Consider the following 21,376-nt stretch of genomic DNA (forward strand, 5'->3'; position numbering starts at 1 on the left):
GTCTCTCTTATCATAGATATTCGATATAGCGAGGGCCAAAGTCCGTAAATAAGAACGTGCCGCCACCGCGACTGGTAGTAGTAGGTGGGAGACTTGTTACGTTCTTATTCACCGGGATCCCTAGATTAAATGAGAGATGAGACGAGTTTTAGATGTCGAGTCAAGAACTTGAATTACAGACTTGTATTGATTTATGTTTCGTAGATTTCGATTCATGTTTTATTTACAGTCTAGTAACGATACATGTTGTTTGATTATGCTACATGTGATAAGATTTAATTCATGCTTTATATCAGTTATATGATTGCATGTATACATTATTTATACTGGGATTTATTCTCACCGGACTATCCGGCTGTTGTCTTGTTTGTATGTGTGCATGACAAGAGGTGGGACAGGATCGGGGTCAAAAAGATGATGAGAGAAGACGAGTTTAGCGTGGTGATTCCGGACTTGGTGTAGATAGGGTTTGACACGTGACATTTAGTAATTAAACCTTAGTTGAGTTTGAATGATTGTAGTACATTATTGTACTTTTATATTGAGATGTATATTAGTTAAATTTCATTACGTTCCGCACTTGCATTCTAAAAAGAAAAATTTTTAGACCTTGTTTATCTTAAATGATAATTAAATCCCAAAGACGATTAAGAAAATGATTAGCGTCCGGACCACCACAAAAATAATACTTTTGATGTTTAATATTTTTTAACACATAATTGTTACAAAAATATTGTATTACTTGACGTAATAATAATAATAATAAGAGTTTATTTAAATAATAATAACTATAATTAATATATTAATTTATTAATTTAATAGTGAAAATATTTATAATATAATAATAACGCTAATAATCAAGTACGTTTAATAATGAATTACTTTTGTTGCTAAAATGAAATATTATTAGCAGTAATTATAATTACATTAATTATAATAAAATTTATATTAAAAATTAAAAATATTATAAGCTATTAATAAATATATGTATTATGTTATAGATTGTTATATTTGAGATATTATAAAATAAATAATGATAATTTGGTTTTTAACAAATATTCAAGTAAGATTTTAAAAAATAAGATGGGAGCAAACAACTTTTTTTTAAAACAACTTATAAATTGTTTAACATTTTATTTTGACAGCTGATAAATAGTTTTTAAAAAAATTTACCAAACAAAATTTCAGAGCTTATAAGTTATATTAAACATACTCTAAAACTCACAGACTACATAAAAATATATTATCGATATTACAATTATTATTTATGCATATATAAAAATTAATATTATTTTTAAAAAAAATCGGTTAATCGATTTATTAAAATAAAATATAGAAACAGAACCGATTTAACTGCTTTAACCTATATTTTGAAAATCAAAATCGAAATTTTGGATAAATCTTTATTCGAATTCGATTAATTAATTAAAAAAAGTAGTTGAAAATTACTATAAAAAAGAAGAAAAAGAAAAGGAGTGATCATAGAAACCTGAATGATGGAATTAGCCAGAATAACTCGACGTGTTTTGGTGAAGCATTGACGTTTTTTTGGGTGAAATAACAAGTGTTTGATAGCCTATTTTCACTCAAATTATACAACCACAAAATGCCTTAACCAAGTCAAGAAATAAACGCTTAAACTATAATTAAATATCAGTTTTGGTATGTTATCTTTGTTATTTTTGCAATATTTGTCATTTTCTGACTTGGCGCCGATGTGGTGCCTACGTGGCTCCGATATGGCATTGAGATGTAAGTGTTGCATCAGTACTTCCTAGCTAAAATTACTAAAATAGTCAAAAATTGAAAGAAATAGAATTAAAACTGAAATTTGACAACATAGAGGACCAAAATCGTAAGATTTCCCTATTAATATTATATGTGGTTTCTAGAAAAGATATATGTGTTGATGACATAAATTACTTGGCGAAAACTTGTGTGAAACGGTCTCACAGATCAATTTCGTGAGTCGAATATCTTATTTGGGTCATTAATGAAAAATATTACTTTTTATGCTAAGAATATTACTTTTTATTGTGAATATCGGTAGGATTGACCCGTCTCACAGATAAAGATTCGTGAGACCGTCTCACAAGAGACTTACTCAAATTACTTTCATCACATGGTTGACTCACATTACTCGATTAAGTTATTTTTTGAAGATGAGTACATGATCGATTATCTAACAATTAAAATTATCTATTTTAGGGAAGTTTTACAAAATTTGATCTTCTATATGTGTAATTTAGTTGTAGTGGAATAATTGAACATGGTGATTCCTTGTATGATGAACTTTGTCTCTTACACGGCCATGAAATCTTCAAACTAAAGCAAGGCATCTTTTATTGTTTATTATGTAAACGCCACCTGATCAAAATTTATATATATTTCATTCGTGATTATGTTATCGGTCAACTCGTAATTTCAGCCCATTAAATTTCAAATTTTTTTATTTTTGGTCTTATTTCATAAGAAAATGATGATGTAACATCGGAATATGATAACGTGACGCTAGACATTGCTGACGTGTCCGATGTCACATTAACATTATCAAAATCAAAAAATGAAAAATGTATAAGTTATCAAAATTGTATTTTTTTCTCTTTTTTATTCTAAATTTAAAAACATTATTATTATTTTCTTATGAAATATAAATATACCCAATTTGTGATTTTTTTTTTCTGAGCAATACGTTCTCCATTTATTTCCAGACACTAATTTAATTAAAATGTATTTCGAAGATTGCTTACAAAGTAAATAATACAACGTACGCAATTAATTGTTTCGAAACACTCTAAAAATATGTTTGGATTTTTTTTAAAAAAAATTATTAAGAAAATAAGATGATAATGAGTTATTTTATCACTAGACCATAAGTTACAGCTGTTAGGCAAGACACATTTTTATTTATATATACTTATGGCAGCGCAGAGTATACCAACATTAGTTCTAATAGGTCAAACTGTTAGGCTCATGAGTCTGGAGATGTGCATGTATAACTAATTGTGCTTTCTAATATCATTTCGAGATCAGTCTAACATTTTCTCTACCGTCAATCTTGTCCCCAGCAGAAACATTCTTACTTTTTAAAATTTGATGTCATTCTTTTATAGTTAACTAGATCAAGTGGCCCAGCAGCTTGACGCACGATAATTTTTCAGATGTTGTTCATTTCAATGCTACTCTCACTCATCCATATTTAACTCGACATATTATTTTAAAAATATACTGGTTTTCGATCCGAATCAAAACCAATTTATACATTATTTAATATTTTTTTAAAAAATCACTCGATCAGATGGAGATTAAGCCTAAGGCCCAAGTAACCAAATATTGTCAGTACATCACGTCTTGATCAGGCCCAAAATAAAGATGACAATGGGAAGAACATGGGTCGGGTCAATTAGGGTTTGAGAACCGATCCATTAAAATTTTAAAGAAATATAAAAATATAAAATAATAATATTTAAAGTATAAACCAAGGTTCTAAAAAGCGTGAAGCGTCCCGAAGCGCGGATGTCAAGCTCCAAGCTTTTCAAGCTTAAGCGAGATTAGCACGGGTTTAAGCGTGAAAAAGCGTTTTTTATGTTTAGTGTAATTGTAACTATCTCAAACCAATAAATAGATAAAATAATACATAAATATGATAAATTTAAGTCTGATGCATTAATTCTCATATTTATAAAATCATAAAAATATCAAAATTACAATCTTTATTTGTTTTTGCAACTAGAAGACATTAAAAATGTTAAATATTTGTCAAATCATTATCAAACACGCTTAATCATAATTAAAATTAAAAAACAAACATCTAAATTATAAACCTAATTTATTATTTTAAAATAAAAAGACATACCTTCAAAATAAAAAAATTTTAAAAATAAATAGATGCGATTAATTGTGCTTAAGCACGCTTAATTAAACACCTTAATTATGTTTAATTCGGTCAAACTACAGTTTGACCGCTTTTTTCCGTTTTCTTCGAAGCGGGGCGTTTTTGGCGAGCTTCAAGCTTAAGCGAGGCTTTTTAGAACACTGGTATAAACGGGTCAAGTCCTACAAGACATATCACCTGACCAGCACCCATTGGAGTGCAAGATTTAATATCCATGCCCGAATCAATATCCATTTCAGCACACTTGTACCCGTTATACCCGACCCTATTATCATTCTTAAATTCGAAATCAAAACAAAAAAAAAAATTTATTAATTACTAACCTTTCATTAATATTTCCCTACATAGTTTCGTCTTTCACATGCATTTCCTGACTTAAAATTAGTGTGAAAATTAGCTCGGTTCAAGTGAATTAACCGACCAAACCAAATATATTCGAAAATTGGGTTTGGTTAGTTCAAACGGTTTTAATTAAAGTTCGGTCCGTAATATTTTCATATTTTGGGTATCGTAAACAAATCTACTTAAGTAAAACATCAAGAAAAATTTAGAGTTTGAATTTGAGATCAAATAATTAAAATATTTTATACTTATATAAGAGCTCGAGCTCTGCTAAAAATGTTAAAAGATGCATGTTTGTCAACTATTAAATGTTATAAGGTTTTTATACTTTTTTCCGATAGTTTACATGGGTATACTTTGAAAATAAAGTTATCAAATGGTTCATAACATAAATTAGAATCGATAAATTAAATGAGTGTTGAATTAAGCGAGTATGAGTGAAAGTGATAATGAGATGATTGACCTCCTGAGAAATTCTCGTGCGTCAAACTGGTGATGTGGCTAGGTGGACCGTAAAAGTGTAAAGTTAGTTCTTAACGGATAATTCTGTGTCGATTGGTCTGATTTCTAGATATATGAGACGGAACTTGCAGATAGACACACACTTCTATGGAGTCATGAGCCTAACAACCCGACCCACTAGCACCTAAGTAGGTGAATTTTGCGCTGCTACGAGTATAAAAAATAATGTTGCACATTGGCTAACCACTATAGTTTTTGTCATAGTGGTAAGCCTTTGATATTAACAATTGGTACCAGAGCCAGATAATGGATTCAAGTATCCAAAAAGCAAATTTATATACTTATTAGGAGGAATGTTGAGTTAAGCATGCATGAGTGAAAGTAGTACTGAGATGGGTAACTTCCTGCGAAATTCTTTGATGGCAAGGTGTTGACGTTGTGCTGCTTGATCTGGTTGGTTAGGTGAGCTCGGATTTTAACAGGTAATATTATATTTATTTGGGACATGATCGACGGTAGAGAAATGTTAAAATTGATCTTTAAGATGTATGAGACAGTACCAATATATAGTCACGCACCTCCTCGAACTCATGAGCCTAACAGCGGTACCAGTTAGCACCCAAATAGGTGCACTTCGCGCTGCCACGATTATAAAGAAATTATATATTTAGTATTGTAACTTGAACATTTTCTATTTTGCTCATGTTGTAGGGAAATTCATGATTTTAGTGAGCTTATTTGCTTCTGTTTTTCAGTTTTAGTATTTTTCACTAAACTAGTTATGTAATATGAGACACATCAACAATGTATAGTTAAACGTCGATAATTTTTAGTGTTATGTCATCAATTTTTGATGCTACATCAGCACCAACAAAAAAATTACTAAAAAAAATTTGTGCAAATCAATTGAATAAAAATTTGAATTATCCGTGAACACGACCATAAAATAATACGTGCAAATCACATAAACTTAAAAAATCATAAGAAGAGAAACAATCCAAAACAAGAAAAATCCCGAGATCATGAGCAAACAATACCTTACCTACCAATCATGTTCTCTTTCACATGAGATTCTATTTCCATTTTTAAATTTTATGTATTTTTTATAGTGATTTTAAAAATTAAGTGAGTTTTGAATAAATTTTGTCTAAAAAGGAAATTAAAGATTGATTCGATATGAATTGATTTTTGCTAAAAACAATAACGAGTAACAATTCCATCCATTTAAATAATTACTGCTTTAACCTGAAGAGTATTTTATTCTAAAAGTGTCAAAATCAAACACGACTCACCAATCCGATACAGTTCAACCTGAAAAAATCAGGTTTGAGTTTAGGGTTTTTGGGTTTGGGTCAGATCGGGTTGGACCCGATAGCTGACCCGAAAAAAAATGATCGGGTTGGGTTGGGTTCGGGTCAAATCGGTTTGACCCGAGTTGATCCGAAAATTTTAATTTTTTTTAAAAAAATATAATTAATAAATATTGCCTACATTTTTATATATTGTATGTCTGAAAAAATATTTAATGTATGTTTACATCATAAATTTTCATAATTTAATATTTATTTTGAATATTTTTTATTTTTTAAATGATTGTTTATTTGATTTAATAAATATATTTTATTTTTATATAATTAAATTTTCAAATTTAAATCGAGATAACGAGTAACCATTCCATCCATTTAAATAATTATTGCTTTAACCTGAAGAGAAATTTTATTCCTTTGTTCTTTTCGAACAAAAAGGAAAACAACTTTAATCATGCATTTATAATATAATTATTATATACCTTATCGTATTCACGTGCATGCATATATAATATATTATATAGTGTTATATTATATAGTATTAAATAAATAAATTATCTTATTTATTATATTGTATTGTATTCACAAAGAATCCCAAAAACGTGAGTAAAATTGTATTGTCTTGTTTATTTTGATTGAAAACACAAATATAGTCGTAGAAAAATTCAAAGAAAATGATCTCTATAGCCCCATGTTGACTTCCAAATACAAAGCTAACAATTTTATGTTTATATCTGTAATAAAAATATATTAATTAAAAATAAACCAATTTAATATTCTTTTAAAAAAAAGTATGCAAGAAACAGTACAATATAATATCACAAAAAACTCTTATGAAATTGTCTCATTGATCAATTTCGTGACACGGATCTTCGACCCGTTTCATGAAAAATATTAATTTTTATATCAAAATTGCTGCATTAATTCATTGAAGATATAAGTTGGATCAAACCGTCTTATGAATATAGATATGTGAAAACGTCTAACAAGATACTTATTTTTTATAATAATTTCTATGTTATGGATGATATTATTTTTTAAATATCCAAAAATATAGATAAAGATAAATAAATATTTTATCATGAGATGATAATTATATATTAGGTATAAATTTATTAAAATTAATTTTTATCATTTTTAATTTTATTAAATACAATTGGAATATTATTGTAATATGAGAAGATAAGCATTTTCGGTTTATAAAAAACATAACATGGCCCTATTTTTGCGCAAAAAAAAAAAATTATGATGATAGAACTCGTCGCTGTTTTTCTTCTGTGTGTAATGGGTAAACCCTCGAGATAATGTAATAATATGCAAATCACGCTAATCAGGTAAATCGCAATGGACAAACCATGTGCGACAGGCTCACCGAAAAAATGCTAACAAACTTGTGACTATTATTCAAGTGCTCAGCTACTCCATCGACTCAAACACACGAAGGGCCGCAAAACTTATCTTTATTATTGAACAATCGATCAAATATTCTCTCCATAATTATAATATATCATTCGACACACAATGTAACATCAAATTTGCTATACATTATTTTTTTCAACAAAAAATCACAATTTTGATCAAAAAAAAAAATAGAGATTTGACATTTCTAAGAATATTAAGGTATGGAACAAGTACATAATATTCAAACATGAAAGTTCAACTCTAAAAGCCCACCAAGCCATATTAGCCAATGGCAAAGAAACCTCCCATTGCTCAAATTCTTTGAAAAATTCACAAAATTCCACACGTTTCTCTACAAAATCAAAACTCCATCTTCATGGCGGAAACATCGATCAAAATCCCCAAAACCCTAGAAAAATAACAGAATCATCCGTCGTTTTCTGCATGAAATCATGAAGAACCCCATCAAATTCCTCCCGCAGTCGTCCCCCAGGCGGTTACTGGGTCTCGACTGGCGTATCCTGCTCCTCATTCTGTTCCCCGTCACGTTCCTCGTCTACTTCTCCCTCTCCTCTTCCTCCTCCACCTCCGCCGCCGCCTCCGTTCTCGACTCCTTCTCCGGTTTCTCCCATTTAAAATCCATTTTCATCGACCACACCTCCCCCAATATCCAAAACCCAAACCCTCCTGCTCGAGGTGCACCCGTTCACGATCCACCACGCGGGTCGAGGATCGCCGTTTGTTTGGTGGGCGGGGCCCGGAGATTCGAGCTCACCGGGCCCTCCATCGTGGAGAGAATCCTCAGAGTTTACGGTAATTCGGATCTCTTTCTCCACAGCCCTTTGGATTCGAACGCGTACAAACTCTCCTTGCTGAAGGATGCACCCCGGATCGCCGCGGTGAAGATATTCGTTCCCCGAACGATACCCGTCACCGAGGCTCAGAGCCGGGTTCTCACCGCTCAGAATTCACCAAACGGCGTGCAGGTACCCACTTTGAATGCAGATATTTGATCGATTTCATTCAATGGAATATTCGATCATGTGTGGATTGATTGCTTGATGTTGGTAATAAATACATGGTTGCTTGATCCTTAATAAAAGAACTATAACTCATTGAATATCATTAATATATCATATGTCATTTTATCAAAAATTATAGTCGATAATAATTAAAACCGGACATATAATTAATTTTAATTCTGATATGATTATATATATAGTACCGAGTGTTCAAACTTTTTTTTCAAAAATTATAAATGATGAAAACAATGTAACTCGAATCTTTTAAGTCGTCGGACATTATCAAATCTTTAAAGTCTTTGGTTTATTTGATAAGTTTTTGGGTTGCAAAAAAAATATGAAAAATGTATGATTCATAATTAGAAAATATCTTTTCATGAAATGTTACTTTAGTTGGTGGGTAAAGGATCAACTGATAGGTGGGGGTTTGTTTGTATGTTTTAACCGTCGACTGACTAATGATTATCGGTTAGGTGGTTTGATTTGCATGAACTTGGATACTACTTTTTTCTTAATATTAGTTGAATATTTGCTTGTCATGAAATATATCACTTTGATGAAAATGACTAATTTAATCTTATAAATTGACATATTTTGGTTTTCAACGTTTCATTACTCAAAGTTTGATATTAGCTAGTGCATGCACAAGATTTTTGTTCTCGTATTTCATCGTAGTGCTGATATGATATCTACGTTTAAAATGTCTTGTGACACATGAAAATATCTTGTTCAAATTGAACAAGATATTTTTTTCAAAACTGAAATTAGGTCAACTTCGCAAAACGAATATATGGATGGCGGGTCCCGAGACCAAGCTGGGAGCCGATGAGGAGCATTAGCTCATCTCGATTGATTTTTTTTAAAAAAATTATATAAAATAATTTTGAAAAATTCAGTTAAATTTTGGCGGATGTCTTAATTGTTAGTTTCCCATGGTTAAACATGCGTTGATTATGGTGAAATTACTTTTTCAGCCTTTATAGCACATTGCTAAGTTATTTTTTTTTTATATAAACATGACTAGTAGGGTTACAATGGTCATTTTGTCTCACCAGCCCTTTTTTTCCGTCTCATTATAGGGCTTATTGCAGTATTTCAATCTGGTAGAAGGATGCCTAACAATGATAAGAGAACATCAAGAAAAGAACAACTTCACTTATGACTGGATTATTCGAACCCGAGTCGATGGATATTGGTCAGCTCCGTTAGGACCCGAAAACTTTGTTCCCGGACGATACCTAGTTCCACCGGGTTCCTCGTATGGTGGCTTGAATGACCGTTTTGGCCTTGGCGATTTCAACACCTCGGTTGTGGCTCTCTCTAGACTTTCATTGGTTCCACAACTCGACTCCACCGGGCTAACCCAACTCAACTCGGAGGGTGCTTTCAAGGCCCAACTCACGGATCAAAAAGTTGAATACACGACCAAACCCCTTCCGTTTTGTGTGGTAACGGATCGTAGATACGCTTTTCCTCCGGCCCGTTTCGGCGTCCCCGTGGCCTCGTTGTCCAGCCCCGGTCCACTCAGTGGTGCTAAATGCAGGCCGTGTAGGCCTGCGTGTACTGGATCATGTGTTGGGCCTATTATGAATGGGCTTGCTAAATGGTGGAGCTGGACTGAGTGGACTAATAACAAATTAGAGCTCTGTGATGCACATAATGAGTGGGAAAATGCATGGGAGGAATTATTTGATAATGTGGCTGGTTCCAATCTAACCTCTGTGAGAAAGAAAGTTTGGGCTTTGAAAATGGATCAGTGTATGAATTGGTTTGAGGAAATGAGGAGACGGACGGCCCAATGGATCGCCCCACAAGCTCGTGAAATTTGTGGGCTGGGCTTGAGACAGAAATGACGACGGCCAATTAGATCAACTTGGCATTTAACCATTACATGAATTTTTATTTTTTATTTTTTATTTTTTATTTTAGAGCATATCTTTAAAGAAATTATTTTATTATTATTTTATTATGTCATATTACGTTTTTGCCCTTCACACCTATAAATAGACATCACCAAACTATTGGACAATACATGTCAAATGCCCCACAACAAATGAAATTGCTCTAAGGTGGAATAGTTTATGAAATTCCGATACAAGTTTATTATGAAATTAAGCACCAAAAATAGTTTTTTTTTTTAGTTCATTAACTTGTTTGATTTTGAGTTTTTGTTTATTAAGTTTTCAAAGTTAGGTTTCTATACATTAACTTTTAGTTTTTGATTATTTTCATCCAATTGCGACATCGAAAAACGATGATGTGTTATAGAAATTGTTGACTTATATGATGTAATGTCATCAGTTGAACCAAAAATAGTCAAAAATTAAAATGTAATGTACAAAACCAAACTTCAAAAACTTTATGGACAAAAACCCAAAATTTCACAAGTTAGTTAACCAAAAAAAATTTATTTTCTTAAGAATTTGATTTAAAATTTTAGATTGTGCTAGTACGAATGAATTTGATTCGAATGATGACATTTAATTCGTGGAATGGATTTCGAACGGCGATCATCTTGTGTATATTTGAAATCCACTACACTTACTATTAAGTGGATTTGAAATATACTTGAATTTTGTTCATCCAAATAGGTCGAAAGATTTGAAATCATGGATTTTAAAACTGTCTCGGAAGAGTTAATGACAAAAAGATTTAAGTTAATTTTTTTAAAAAATTCTCTATGGTTTATTCCCACCCTTCTATAATGTTCATTTGTATGTTAACTTGTATAATTAGGATCCAAGAATGAGTTATAAGTAATATGCTATAAAATCATATAAACTTTATAATTTTTTTCCCAAATTGCAAGTTTCGTCCAAAAGTTTCTACATATATTGTTTGTGCCCCAACCATTCGTATGTTAGTTAAGTGCCATCTCCACCAAGTGACGTAAATATCTCCACTTTCACAAAACAAATACTAAAAAACGTTATTTTCGAAAAAAATAATAATACTAAGAAAAACGTGCAATATATCCACGCTCCCCAAACAATGCTAAAAACGTGCTTTTAAATTATTGATGAAAATGGTTTATTACATAACGTTCCACTGCCCCATAATTAACTATATTCAATATTGGAACCAACTATAATTTTAAATTAGAATAGTAATTTTGTCACATCAAAACACTGAACTAAGGAAAAGTTAGTTGGAAAGAATAAAATAAACTCAAAAACTCTTATGAGACTATTTCACAGATCAATTTCGTGGGTCGAATATCTTATTTGGGTCATCCATGAAAAAAAAATTATTTTTTATGCTCAGACTATTAATTTTTATTGTGAATATTGGTAGGTTGATTCGTCTCACAGATAAAGATTCGTGAGATCGTTTCACAAGAGACATACTCTAAAATAAAATAAAATAAAATAAATACATTCAACCGAAAAAACATAAAATAAATAAAAACGTTGAAACTTATTTACTCAAGTGTTCATTGTTACCACAAAAATTCCAACTAATTATTGAATTCTTAGCTAGCCGCCATTGCAATAAAGTTGGGAAGAAAAAAAAATCAATTCTAGAAATTAAGAATGAAGTCAAATAGTTCTTAAAGAGGAAATTGATCGTTCAAATAAATGTTTATATGACACCATAAATGTTATCGAAAAATGTTGAAATGACATCGAAAATCACTAACTTGTCAGATGTTACGTCAAAATTTAATTGCGTAGCGCCTGGTGCTCGAACATTGGCTGGAGGCATTTTCTTTACCCCTTTCTTCTGTGTAATACTAATTGATAGGACCTTATTAGTAAGTGCTACAAGATCTCGGGTCAAATTTTAACAATTTAATTAACCAGAACCCAAAATTGGAAAAGCTGATTGACAAAAAAAATCATTTTCCCAATATATTTTTTCATATGTAATTATTTATTGACATACATGAAATTAAATACAATAATATTACTATTCAAAGCAATCCAAACGTCACATCTCGATGGATTGCTTTCGATTTCATGATTTATCTTTCCTAATAATTGATCCGATGTTGAATCTAATATCCATGATTAAAAAATTGTCGCACTTTAATTTTTAGTTGATGATTGCCATAAAAAATCTAATATCTATGATTAAAAAATTGTCGCACGATAAAATAATATTTTATTCCAAATATATTAATATATAAAAAAAATGTATATATCCGATTATATATATATAAAAAATTTGCCACATAGAATGTATATTTTTTTTTTGAAATGACCATATAGAATATTGATATATGTGTGCATGGCAATTTTCTTTATAGTTTAACAAAAATCATTATATTTAGCCAAAATTTTAACATATTCTAATTTCTTTCGATTTGGATTCGAACTTAATTTATTTTGTTTGATAGATCGGTACTCGGAATAATCTTAAAGAATTTAAACATTAATTCCATTCAAATTCTTGCCCATAATATCTATATTTTTGAGTTTAAAGTTAGTTTCTTAAAAAAAAATATTATGTTTTATTTTAAGATGTATGTCATCATATTCATTAGCTATGAATTCATTATCTTTCTAAAGCAACAAATTGTCGTTCAACACAAGCTATCAAGCAATGTTTCATATTATAATTTTTACCTTTATTTTTGGAAAATTTACATTTTTGGTTTTCGATATTTGTTTCTTTGCGATTTTAATAATCTATCTTATCAAATTTTTGTGTTAGTTCTGTATTTTTGGTTTTTTTGAAATCTTGAATCTTTTCTCTTATAAAGTGTTGATATGATACTATATACGTCAATGTTATTGATATTAGTGTCAGATTAACGATATGTCAAAAAAATTAAAACTATAAAAAAAATTAATATATTAAAAATGGTATTTGAAAAAATAAAATAATAAATAATCAAAGATAAAAAACACATTTTTTAGATGTGGGATTCATTAAATAAATGCTTGCAAGTTGCCCCATTATATATACACAAGTCCAGCTTACTTCCTTTTCATTCCAAAGAATCGGTGTCAGCACCAATCTTCAGAGCAAAAATGGCCGCAAAAATGGCAAACAGGTTCCGCAGATCTCTTTCGTTCCCAAACCAGCATTCCCACAGCTCCTCAGAACCCCCGAAAACCATCCACAACCGATCCACCAGTCTCCCCTGCAGATCCCACCCCACAGTTTCCCAACTCGGAGCTGGGATCGCCCATATCCACCCGTGGATCGGCTCCGTATCCGCCTCCCGAGACTCCGCTTGGCTCTGCGATGGCTTGAAGCGGCTCAATGCGGTCCATGACTCGCTTGTGGATCTTCTCCAGCTTCCTCGGACCCGCGACTTGCTACGGAGAGGAGAGTTCTCCGCTTTCATCGAGCGACTTCTCGAGGACTTCCTTCGCTTCGTAGACGTCTACGGGAGGTTCCAGACTCTGGTTTTGAGTCTGAAGGACGAGTGCTCGGCCACGGAGATGGCGGTTCGGAGGAGAGATGGTTCGGATATAGATTCCTGTTTGAAGAACCTGAACAGACTGGGTATCCAAATCGGTAAACTCGTTTCGGATCTCCGTTACAGAGTCGGGGGATTCTCCGTTCCTGCTTCTCGTGACGACGACGAATCAGAGCTTATCCAAACGATAGAGGATGTTCTTCAGGTGACAAGTCTGGTTTCAGTTTCCCTTTTTGGTGGGATTTCTGCGTCATTTGCTATCAGAAAACGATCTTACATGGGGCTGAAGTCTGGGAGATGGACCAAGAATTCGAAGATCGAAGTGGGTATCCGAAAAATCGATATGGAAAATTTGTGGGCTTTGAGTAAGAAGGTTAAAGAAGCCAGAACTGCGTCGAAGAAACTGCATGAACTGGAGGGATGTATCGTAGAGATCCAAGGGTGTGGGGAGAAGGCATTCCGCAGTTTGATCAATACTAGGGTTTCACTACTCAATTTGCTCACATTATAGAAAAAAAAGAAGAGGAAATTGTACAGTTTTGGGCTGAGATTTTCTTCCATGTTTTGTGGATAATACAATGGAAAAAAGCTTAAATTCTCACATATGTGATCGTTATGTTACTTGAACATTGGTAATTGGATTCTCGAAATGGATTGCTGGTAACCAACTAGTTGAGTTGAGGCATTAGTGAATTTTTTTAAAAAAAAAAAATTTTTGTGGTCCAATTTTAGGTATATTAACTTTTTAATTTTTTTTTATACAAAGAACTTTTGAATTTTGACTATTTTGATCAATTTATAATCAGAGTTTTTTTTCCCAAAAAAACGTTGATGAGAGGATAGCTAAAGTTAAAGTTTCTAAAAATGTGCATATTTCTTGATATTTTTTTAGGGAAATTAATATATTTGGAAGAATTTAACATAAAAAGTCGAAAACATCAAACAAATTTTAAGTTGCATGCATTCAACTGGAATCATTTGATGATTTTGTGGCATCAAAATGTACTTTAATAATTATCTAATTAGCGTTTTTAGCAAAAATTGAACATTTCGATAGTAGACTAATCAAAATAGTCGAAAATTAGAAATTATTATATCAAAGACAAAAAACTTAAAATTTGGTGAACCAAAACCATTAAAAAATACAAATTGCTGGACCCAAAAAAATATTTTCTTTATGAAAAAAAGAAGGAAAACACCACCAATAAAATGTGAACCAAATATACATATACATGTGGTCTTACTCTTATCCATATTTATCAAATATAAATATATCATTGTTATTACTTCCACAATTCACGAAAATTGTAATTAGTTATATATGTTCGTCTAATTGCAGTATTGGTTATCTACATTATTAAAATTGAGTCTTAGTCGTGTGTCTTTCAGTTATTGACATTTTTAGTCATTTTCATAGTGAGTACTAATATGATATTGTACACGTCAACAACTTTAACCAATTCCATGTCATCATAACATCGTAAAATGAACAAAACTGCAAGAAACACAAAGACACACACATATATATATATATATATATATATGATTAAAACTGAAATTCGAAAACATAGATGTAATATATTGCAAATAGCGTAGGAACCAACCATATAATTCCTCAAGCCAGTGTATTGACTAAATTCCCATTGACAAAATTTACAGATTAAATTATCACACAAGTAATTTATTTGTTAAACAAATAATTCGAACATTTTTGAACCAATTAGTAGAGATTAATATACGTGGTCATAATTGAAGCATGGCGGGATGAATTGAATGTAGCACTCATGACATGTCATGGTTAACTGAATTTGGCATAGTGAGGGGAACTTGACAACTTGCACATGTTTTGTGTGCTAATTGTGTGTATATATAAAAGAATATTAATTGTGAGCACACACACTAATAGGAAGGTTGATGAGTATTCATAACATGCTCAAATACTTTATAATCATGTATTATTGTATTTTTTCAAATTTGAATTATTTCGATAAAATTATGTTTATTTATAATATTCTTAATAGAATAATAAGAAAAAAATCACTACAAGAAAAAATATATTCAACAACACATTATTAAAACCGTTGTCTTTTTACTTTTAACAACGGTTTTAACAAAAACCGTTGTCGTAGCATAAAAAAATCCGCTCATAGACAACAGTTTCTTTAAAATCGTTGTCTTTGATATAACTACGACAACGGCTTTTAAAAACCGTTGTCTATGAGCGTTTTTTTTGGGCTACGACAACGGTTTTTAAACCGTTGTCTATTAGCGTTTTTCTTAAAGTTACAACAACGGTTTTTAGTAAACCGTCGTCTTTCAACTGGTTTTTTTATAAATTTGTTGTCAATATTAAATTTTGCGACGGTTTTACGCAAAATCGGTCGCTAAAATTAGCGACGGTTTTACTACACCATCGTTAATTTAAAACTTGCGACGGTTTACGTATAACCGTCGCTAATTTTAGCGACAGTTATAAGTAAAATCGTCGTCGATTTAACTTTAGCGACGATTTTGCAAAAAATGTCGCTAACATTAGCGACGATTTTTGTTCACCGTCGCTAGTTTTAGCGACTGTTATAATAAAACCGTCGTCGATTTAAAAGTAGCGACAGTTTAGCCAGAACCGTCTCTATATTTAGCGACAGTTTTCAAATAACCGTCGCTAAATTTAGCGACGGTTCATGTCAAAGCGTCGTTAATTTTAAATCGACGACGGTTAGAAAAATAACCGTCGCTATTGAAGCAACAACCGTCGCAAAATGTCTATAAATACCCCCAATCTCGGTCCATTTTCTATCACACCACTTCACAACACTTAAAATTTTTCTCCCTTACACAATTTTAGTTTCGAATTAGGATAAATTTTTCTCTTTAAATTNACTACGACAACGGTTTTAAAAACCGTTGTCTATGAGCGTTTTTTTTTTGCTACGACAACGGTTTTTAAACCGTTGTCTATTAGCGTTTTTCTTAAAGTTACAACAACGGTTTTTAGTAAACCGTCGTCTTTCAACTGGTTTTTTTATAAATTTGTTGTCAATATTAAATTTGCGACGGTTTTACGCAAAATCGGTCGCTAAAATTAGCGACGGTTTTACTACACCATCGCTAATTTAAAACTTGCGACGGTTTACGTATAACCGTCGCTAATTTTAGCGACAGTTATAAGTAAAATCGTCGTCGATTTAACTTTAGCGACGATTTTGCAAAAAATGTCGCTAACATTAGCGACGATTTTTGTTCACCGTCGCTAGTTTTAGCGACTGTTATAATAAAACCGTCGTCGATTTAAAAGTAGCGACAGTTTAGCCAGAACCGTCTCTATATTTAGCGACAGTTTTCAAATAACCGTCGCTAAATTTAGCGACGGTTCATGTCAAAGCGTCGTTAATTTTAAATCGACGACGGTTAGAAAAATAACCGTCGCTATTGAAGCAACAACCGTCGCAAAATGTCTATAAATACCCCCAATCTCGGTCCATTTTCTATCACACCACTTCACAACACTTAAAATTTTTCTCCCTTACACAATTTTAGTTTCGAATTAGGATAAATTTTTCTCTTTAAATTTTAGAAAATTTTTAAAATCAAGAATATATTTAGCATAGTAAGATTATGTGTTTTTTTTATATTTATTAAAATATTAAAAGTGATTTTTTATTTTACTGAAAAATTTAGCGATGGAAATCATCCCAAACCGTCGCTAAAATTAGCGACGGTATTAATGTAAACTGTCGCTAAATAGCGACGGTTTTTTTAGCGACGGTTGTTTATAAACATCTTCGCTACTTTTAGCGATGGTTTGGGATGAATTTTGTCGCTAATAAATTTTGTAGCTACCACAACACTCCAAAACCGTTGTCTTTGAGTGAATGCTTTAACCACATGGTCTTTAACAACGGTTTTACATACCTACGACAACGGTTTTTCACCGTCGTCTTTAGACGTCTACGACAACGATTTTTCACTGTTGTCTTTGAGCACACCCTTTAACCACATGGCTTTTAATAACGGTTTTAAAAAAATTGTCACATACATATATATATATATATATATATATATATATGCAATTTAGAATATGAATCTCTCTATTAATTAAATATTTACTTCTCTTATTATATAATCTCGTTTCGAATAGTTTCAGAAAAAGTGAATCGAGCGATATATATAATATAATAGAAAGAATTATAGTGTTTCGCAACCCTAGTCTAATAAGTGTAAAGCAGTACGATTAAGTTTTAAGCTTTATAAGTTTAAGCGAGTTTATTTCAAAATTAAGCCTGAAAAATATTTTTAATTTTTATTATATATAAGTTCAATTTTATCGAGGCAATCGATATATCAAATAATACATAAACATATAAATTTTAAGAATAAATGGATGAATTTTCAAGTTATCAAAATCACATATCATGTGGTATATTGAGTTATAACATTGGAATGTAAATATTATAAAATATTTTATTATTTAGCATATCTTTAAATTATGAAAAGTCTAGAGGGAATGACAACAAGAGCACATCACCATATCATTTATCGGCTAGTGATAATCCAAGAAATATCATCAGTTCAGTTGAAAGGTGAGAACTACGACGAATGGGCGCGAGCGATGAGGACAGAACCGCCGGCAAAGAAAATATTTGGCCTTTTTGAAATTTTGATAACACAGTGGTCGGATGATTCTACGGAACAAGATGATTGGTGGACAGTGAACTCCATGCTGGTGTCATGGATTCTGAACACAAGTGAACCGAATTTGTGCTCTGAAAGGAATATTTTATTCCTAATTAATTTGTCCTTTATTTAAAGTAAAAAATAAGAGTTTTGTATTTCTAGATTAATTTGATTTGATCTAATAATAAGATTTATTTTTAGACTTAGTTGACCTAATCTAATCTTGGTATTTATCTACTATGATTTGTTTTTGGTATTTATATCTAAGATATAATATCTTAGATTTGAATAGAGTATTATTCCTAATAAACTCTTGTTTCCATGTTTGTAGGGTTTTGTTCTTGTCACGGCCCATCCAACTTGTGATATTGTCCGCTTTGGCCCGAGGGGTCACGGCTTAAAACGTGTCACAAGAGGTTGCTACACGATCATTTAAATGCCCATCATCTCTCCCATAGTTTTAGCGATTTGGGATTTTGCCTAAGGGCTGGTACCAAATGTCACAGCCCACCAGCCCAGCCCACTTGTGATATTGTCCGCTTTGACCCGAGGTCTCACGGCTTTAAAACACGTCACAAGGGGTTGCTACACACTCATTTAAATGTCCAGCATCTCTCCCATGGTTTAGTTATGTGAAATTTCGTCTAAAGGCCTTAATGTCACGGTCTAACCCTCTTGTGATATTGTCCGCGTTGGTCTGAGGCCTCACGGCTTTAAAACGCGTCACAACGTGTGGCGTCCACATACACTGGCTCTGATAGCAAATGTCACGGCCCAACCTACTTGTGATATTGTCCGCTTTGGTCCGAGGCCTCACGGCTTTAAAACGCGTCACAAGAGGTTGCTACACGCTCATTTAAATTCCCAACATCTCTCCCGTGGTTTAGCGATGTGGGATTTCCAGCTTTCCGTGGTTTAGCTACGTGGGATTTCTAGCCTTCCATATTTCACGAAAATTTGCAAAGAAATATGATTTAAATGAGGTTTATGAGAGTGTTTTATATAGCCAAGGTGCTCCCATTTCAACCAATTGAGGCTATTCTTCTATTGAAACCATGTCACAAGATGGGAGGTGGAGTATCTCCCTAGTCATCCATTCTTTTTATCATATCTTAAATAATATAACAATTATTATTATTATTAAATTAAGTAATACAGTTACTTTATTTTACTACGAGACAATTTAATGTTCCCCAACAATCATACTCTCAATAGTTGCACAAACTTGTAAGCCATGAAAATCGAACTATGATCTTGGCTCTCAAGTGTGTTCTCACTTATTTGGAACCTACATTTACGCTTTCGAGATCTTCTCGAATACTCATCTTGTTAACTTCAACTCTCAAGCACTGATTAGCAGGAACATTGAGAAGCACAAATTGTGCTTTGAGGACGTTCCCATTATAAGGATTAATGCATTGATGAATGTTGAGTATGTTTTAAAATTGGAAGCACAAACTTAATCTCAATCTCGAGTTTCTAAAAGGTGCAAACATTAAAGTTTACAAGATTAAGCAACTCTCAAGCACTGTTCAGCTGGTTGAGATGATGAAGGTCATGTGGTTGATTTGGTGAAGAAGAGTTGCAAATGTGGATGTTCCAATTATGTGGTTATCCGTCCCCTCATGCATGAACTGTTTGTTGGTGAGAAAAGACATAAGTTAGGGGATTTTGTCCACAAATTCTACGAGAAGAATGGATATTTAAAGGTATGCTTATACATGATATATGTTGTGATTTTATTGCAAAACAACTTGGCAACAACTAAATGCATTTCTTGCAGCAATGTCCAGGTCTACAAGAAGTGGTCTTACTCATACGTGCATGTTCAAGATTCTTGGAACTTGGGCATAACGTTTTATCTTGTAAAAATCCAATACATCCAAGATCCAAATATTTTAAGATAGCTTCATATATATACATTTCAATTTTAGTTTAATAGGTAAATGATTTTGACAATATTCAATGTAAGGGACAGATTCAGAAGCTGCTGAACAATGTGAGAATACAGAAACACATGCACAAACTACTGTTAGGACCACAAATAAAACATCAGTTGCTAAGCCTCCAAACAAAACATCAAGTATAAAATCTCATGAATGCTCAAGTGGAGCATCAAAAGCAAAAGCAAGGTCAAAGGTGAGTTAATTATTTCTATTGTACATGTCAAGAAACATAACAATCTGAGTGTTTTTAAGATTTACTTAACAAGACTCTATTGTAGATAGATCATTTGCATCAAATATACATTCAAGTATAAGTGGTAATTGTGTGGTATTATATATAAGTGTGTTTCTTGTGTGATATTGTGTAATTTTGTGTCATATTGGAAATAACATGTATGACGATGGTAGGACCTGGACATTGCTGCAAGAAGGGTGAAAATTAACCATTTGAATAGAGCAACTGAAACGTTTGTCTCTAAATCGTTTTTATTTAAAATGTACTAGAATTTTTTTTTTTCTTTTTGAAACCGAAAGACTGAACCATAGTTATATATTTTTTTATCATATACTTTTCCTTTCATCATATACTTATACATTTACATTTCTTTTTGGGTAAAATACGTTCGTTAATTGTAACCATCCTTTCATCTTTCGGTCGATTGATAAATCTCAACCGTAACTATGGTACCAGGCAGCGGGGCAACAGTAACCACTTTTCTGTTATGTGCCTTGGCCTATAGTCGGCGGGGACACCAGCAACCACTTTTCCGTTACTGGCCTTGGCCTATGGAAATTCGGTATTGGTTCCCAATAGGCTTAGTCCCTCACGAATCCTCATTTTCTTACCGTCACAATTAAGTCACTTCGTTCAAAATATTTTCAGCATTTCCATCACTTTTATAAAAATACATGCAAAGATATAATTTTCTTTTAAACCAAGCATGCAACACATCTTT

General features: G+C 32.1%; 2 protein-coding genes across 2 annotated transcripts; both read left to right on the forward strand.

Moving 5' to 3' along the window:
* Positions 1-7,621: 7,621 nt before the first annotated feature.
* On the forward strand, positions 7,622-10,411 carry LOC140975892 (uncharacterized). Its single transcript, XM_073439820.1, has 2 exons — positions 7,622-8,393; positions 9,509-10,411. Exons 1-2 carry the CDS (start codon positions 7,860-7,862, stop codon positions 10,280-10,282), a joined length of 1,308 nt encoding a protein of 435 aa, XP_073295921.1. The 5' UTR covers positions 7,622-7,859; the 3' UTR covers positions 10,283-10,411.
* A 2,934-nt stretch (positions 10,412-13,345) lies between these two features.
* On the forward strand, positions 13,346-14,329 carry LOC140975893 (uncharacterized). Its single transcript, XM_073439821.1, has one exon. It carries the CDS (start codon positions 13,406-13,408, stop codon positions 14,309-14,311), a length of 906 nt encoding a protein of 301 aa, XP_073295922.1. The 5' UTR covers positions 13,346-13,405; the 3' UTR covers positions 14,312-14,329.
* The last annotated feature ends 7,047 nt before the right edge of the window (positions 14,330-21,376 follow it).

The sequence above is a fragment of the Primulina huaijiensis genome, chromosome 4 (assembly GCF_012295235.1).
Source record: "Primulina huaijiensis isolate GDHJ02 chromosome 4, ASM1229523v2, whole genome shotgun sequence".
In the NCBI taxonomy this organism is placed as follows: domain Eukaryota; kingdom Viridiplantae; phylum Streptophyta; class Magnoliopsida; order Lamiales; family Gesneriaceae; genus Primulina; species Primulina huaijiensis.

Coding starts and splice junctions, on each gene's coding strand:
- LOC140975892 (XM_073439820.1), top strand. CDS start 7,860: ATGAAGAACCCCATCAAATTCCTCCCGCAGTCGTCCCCCAGGCGGTTA. Junction 8,394..9,508: donor ATTCACCAAACGGCGTGCAG/GTACCCACTTTG, acceptor GTCTCATTATAG/GGCTTATTGCAGTATTTCAA.
- LOC140975893 (XM_073439821.1), top strand. CDS start 13,406: ATGGCCGCAAAAATGGCAAACAGGTTCCGCAGATCTCTTTCGTTCCCA.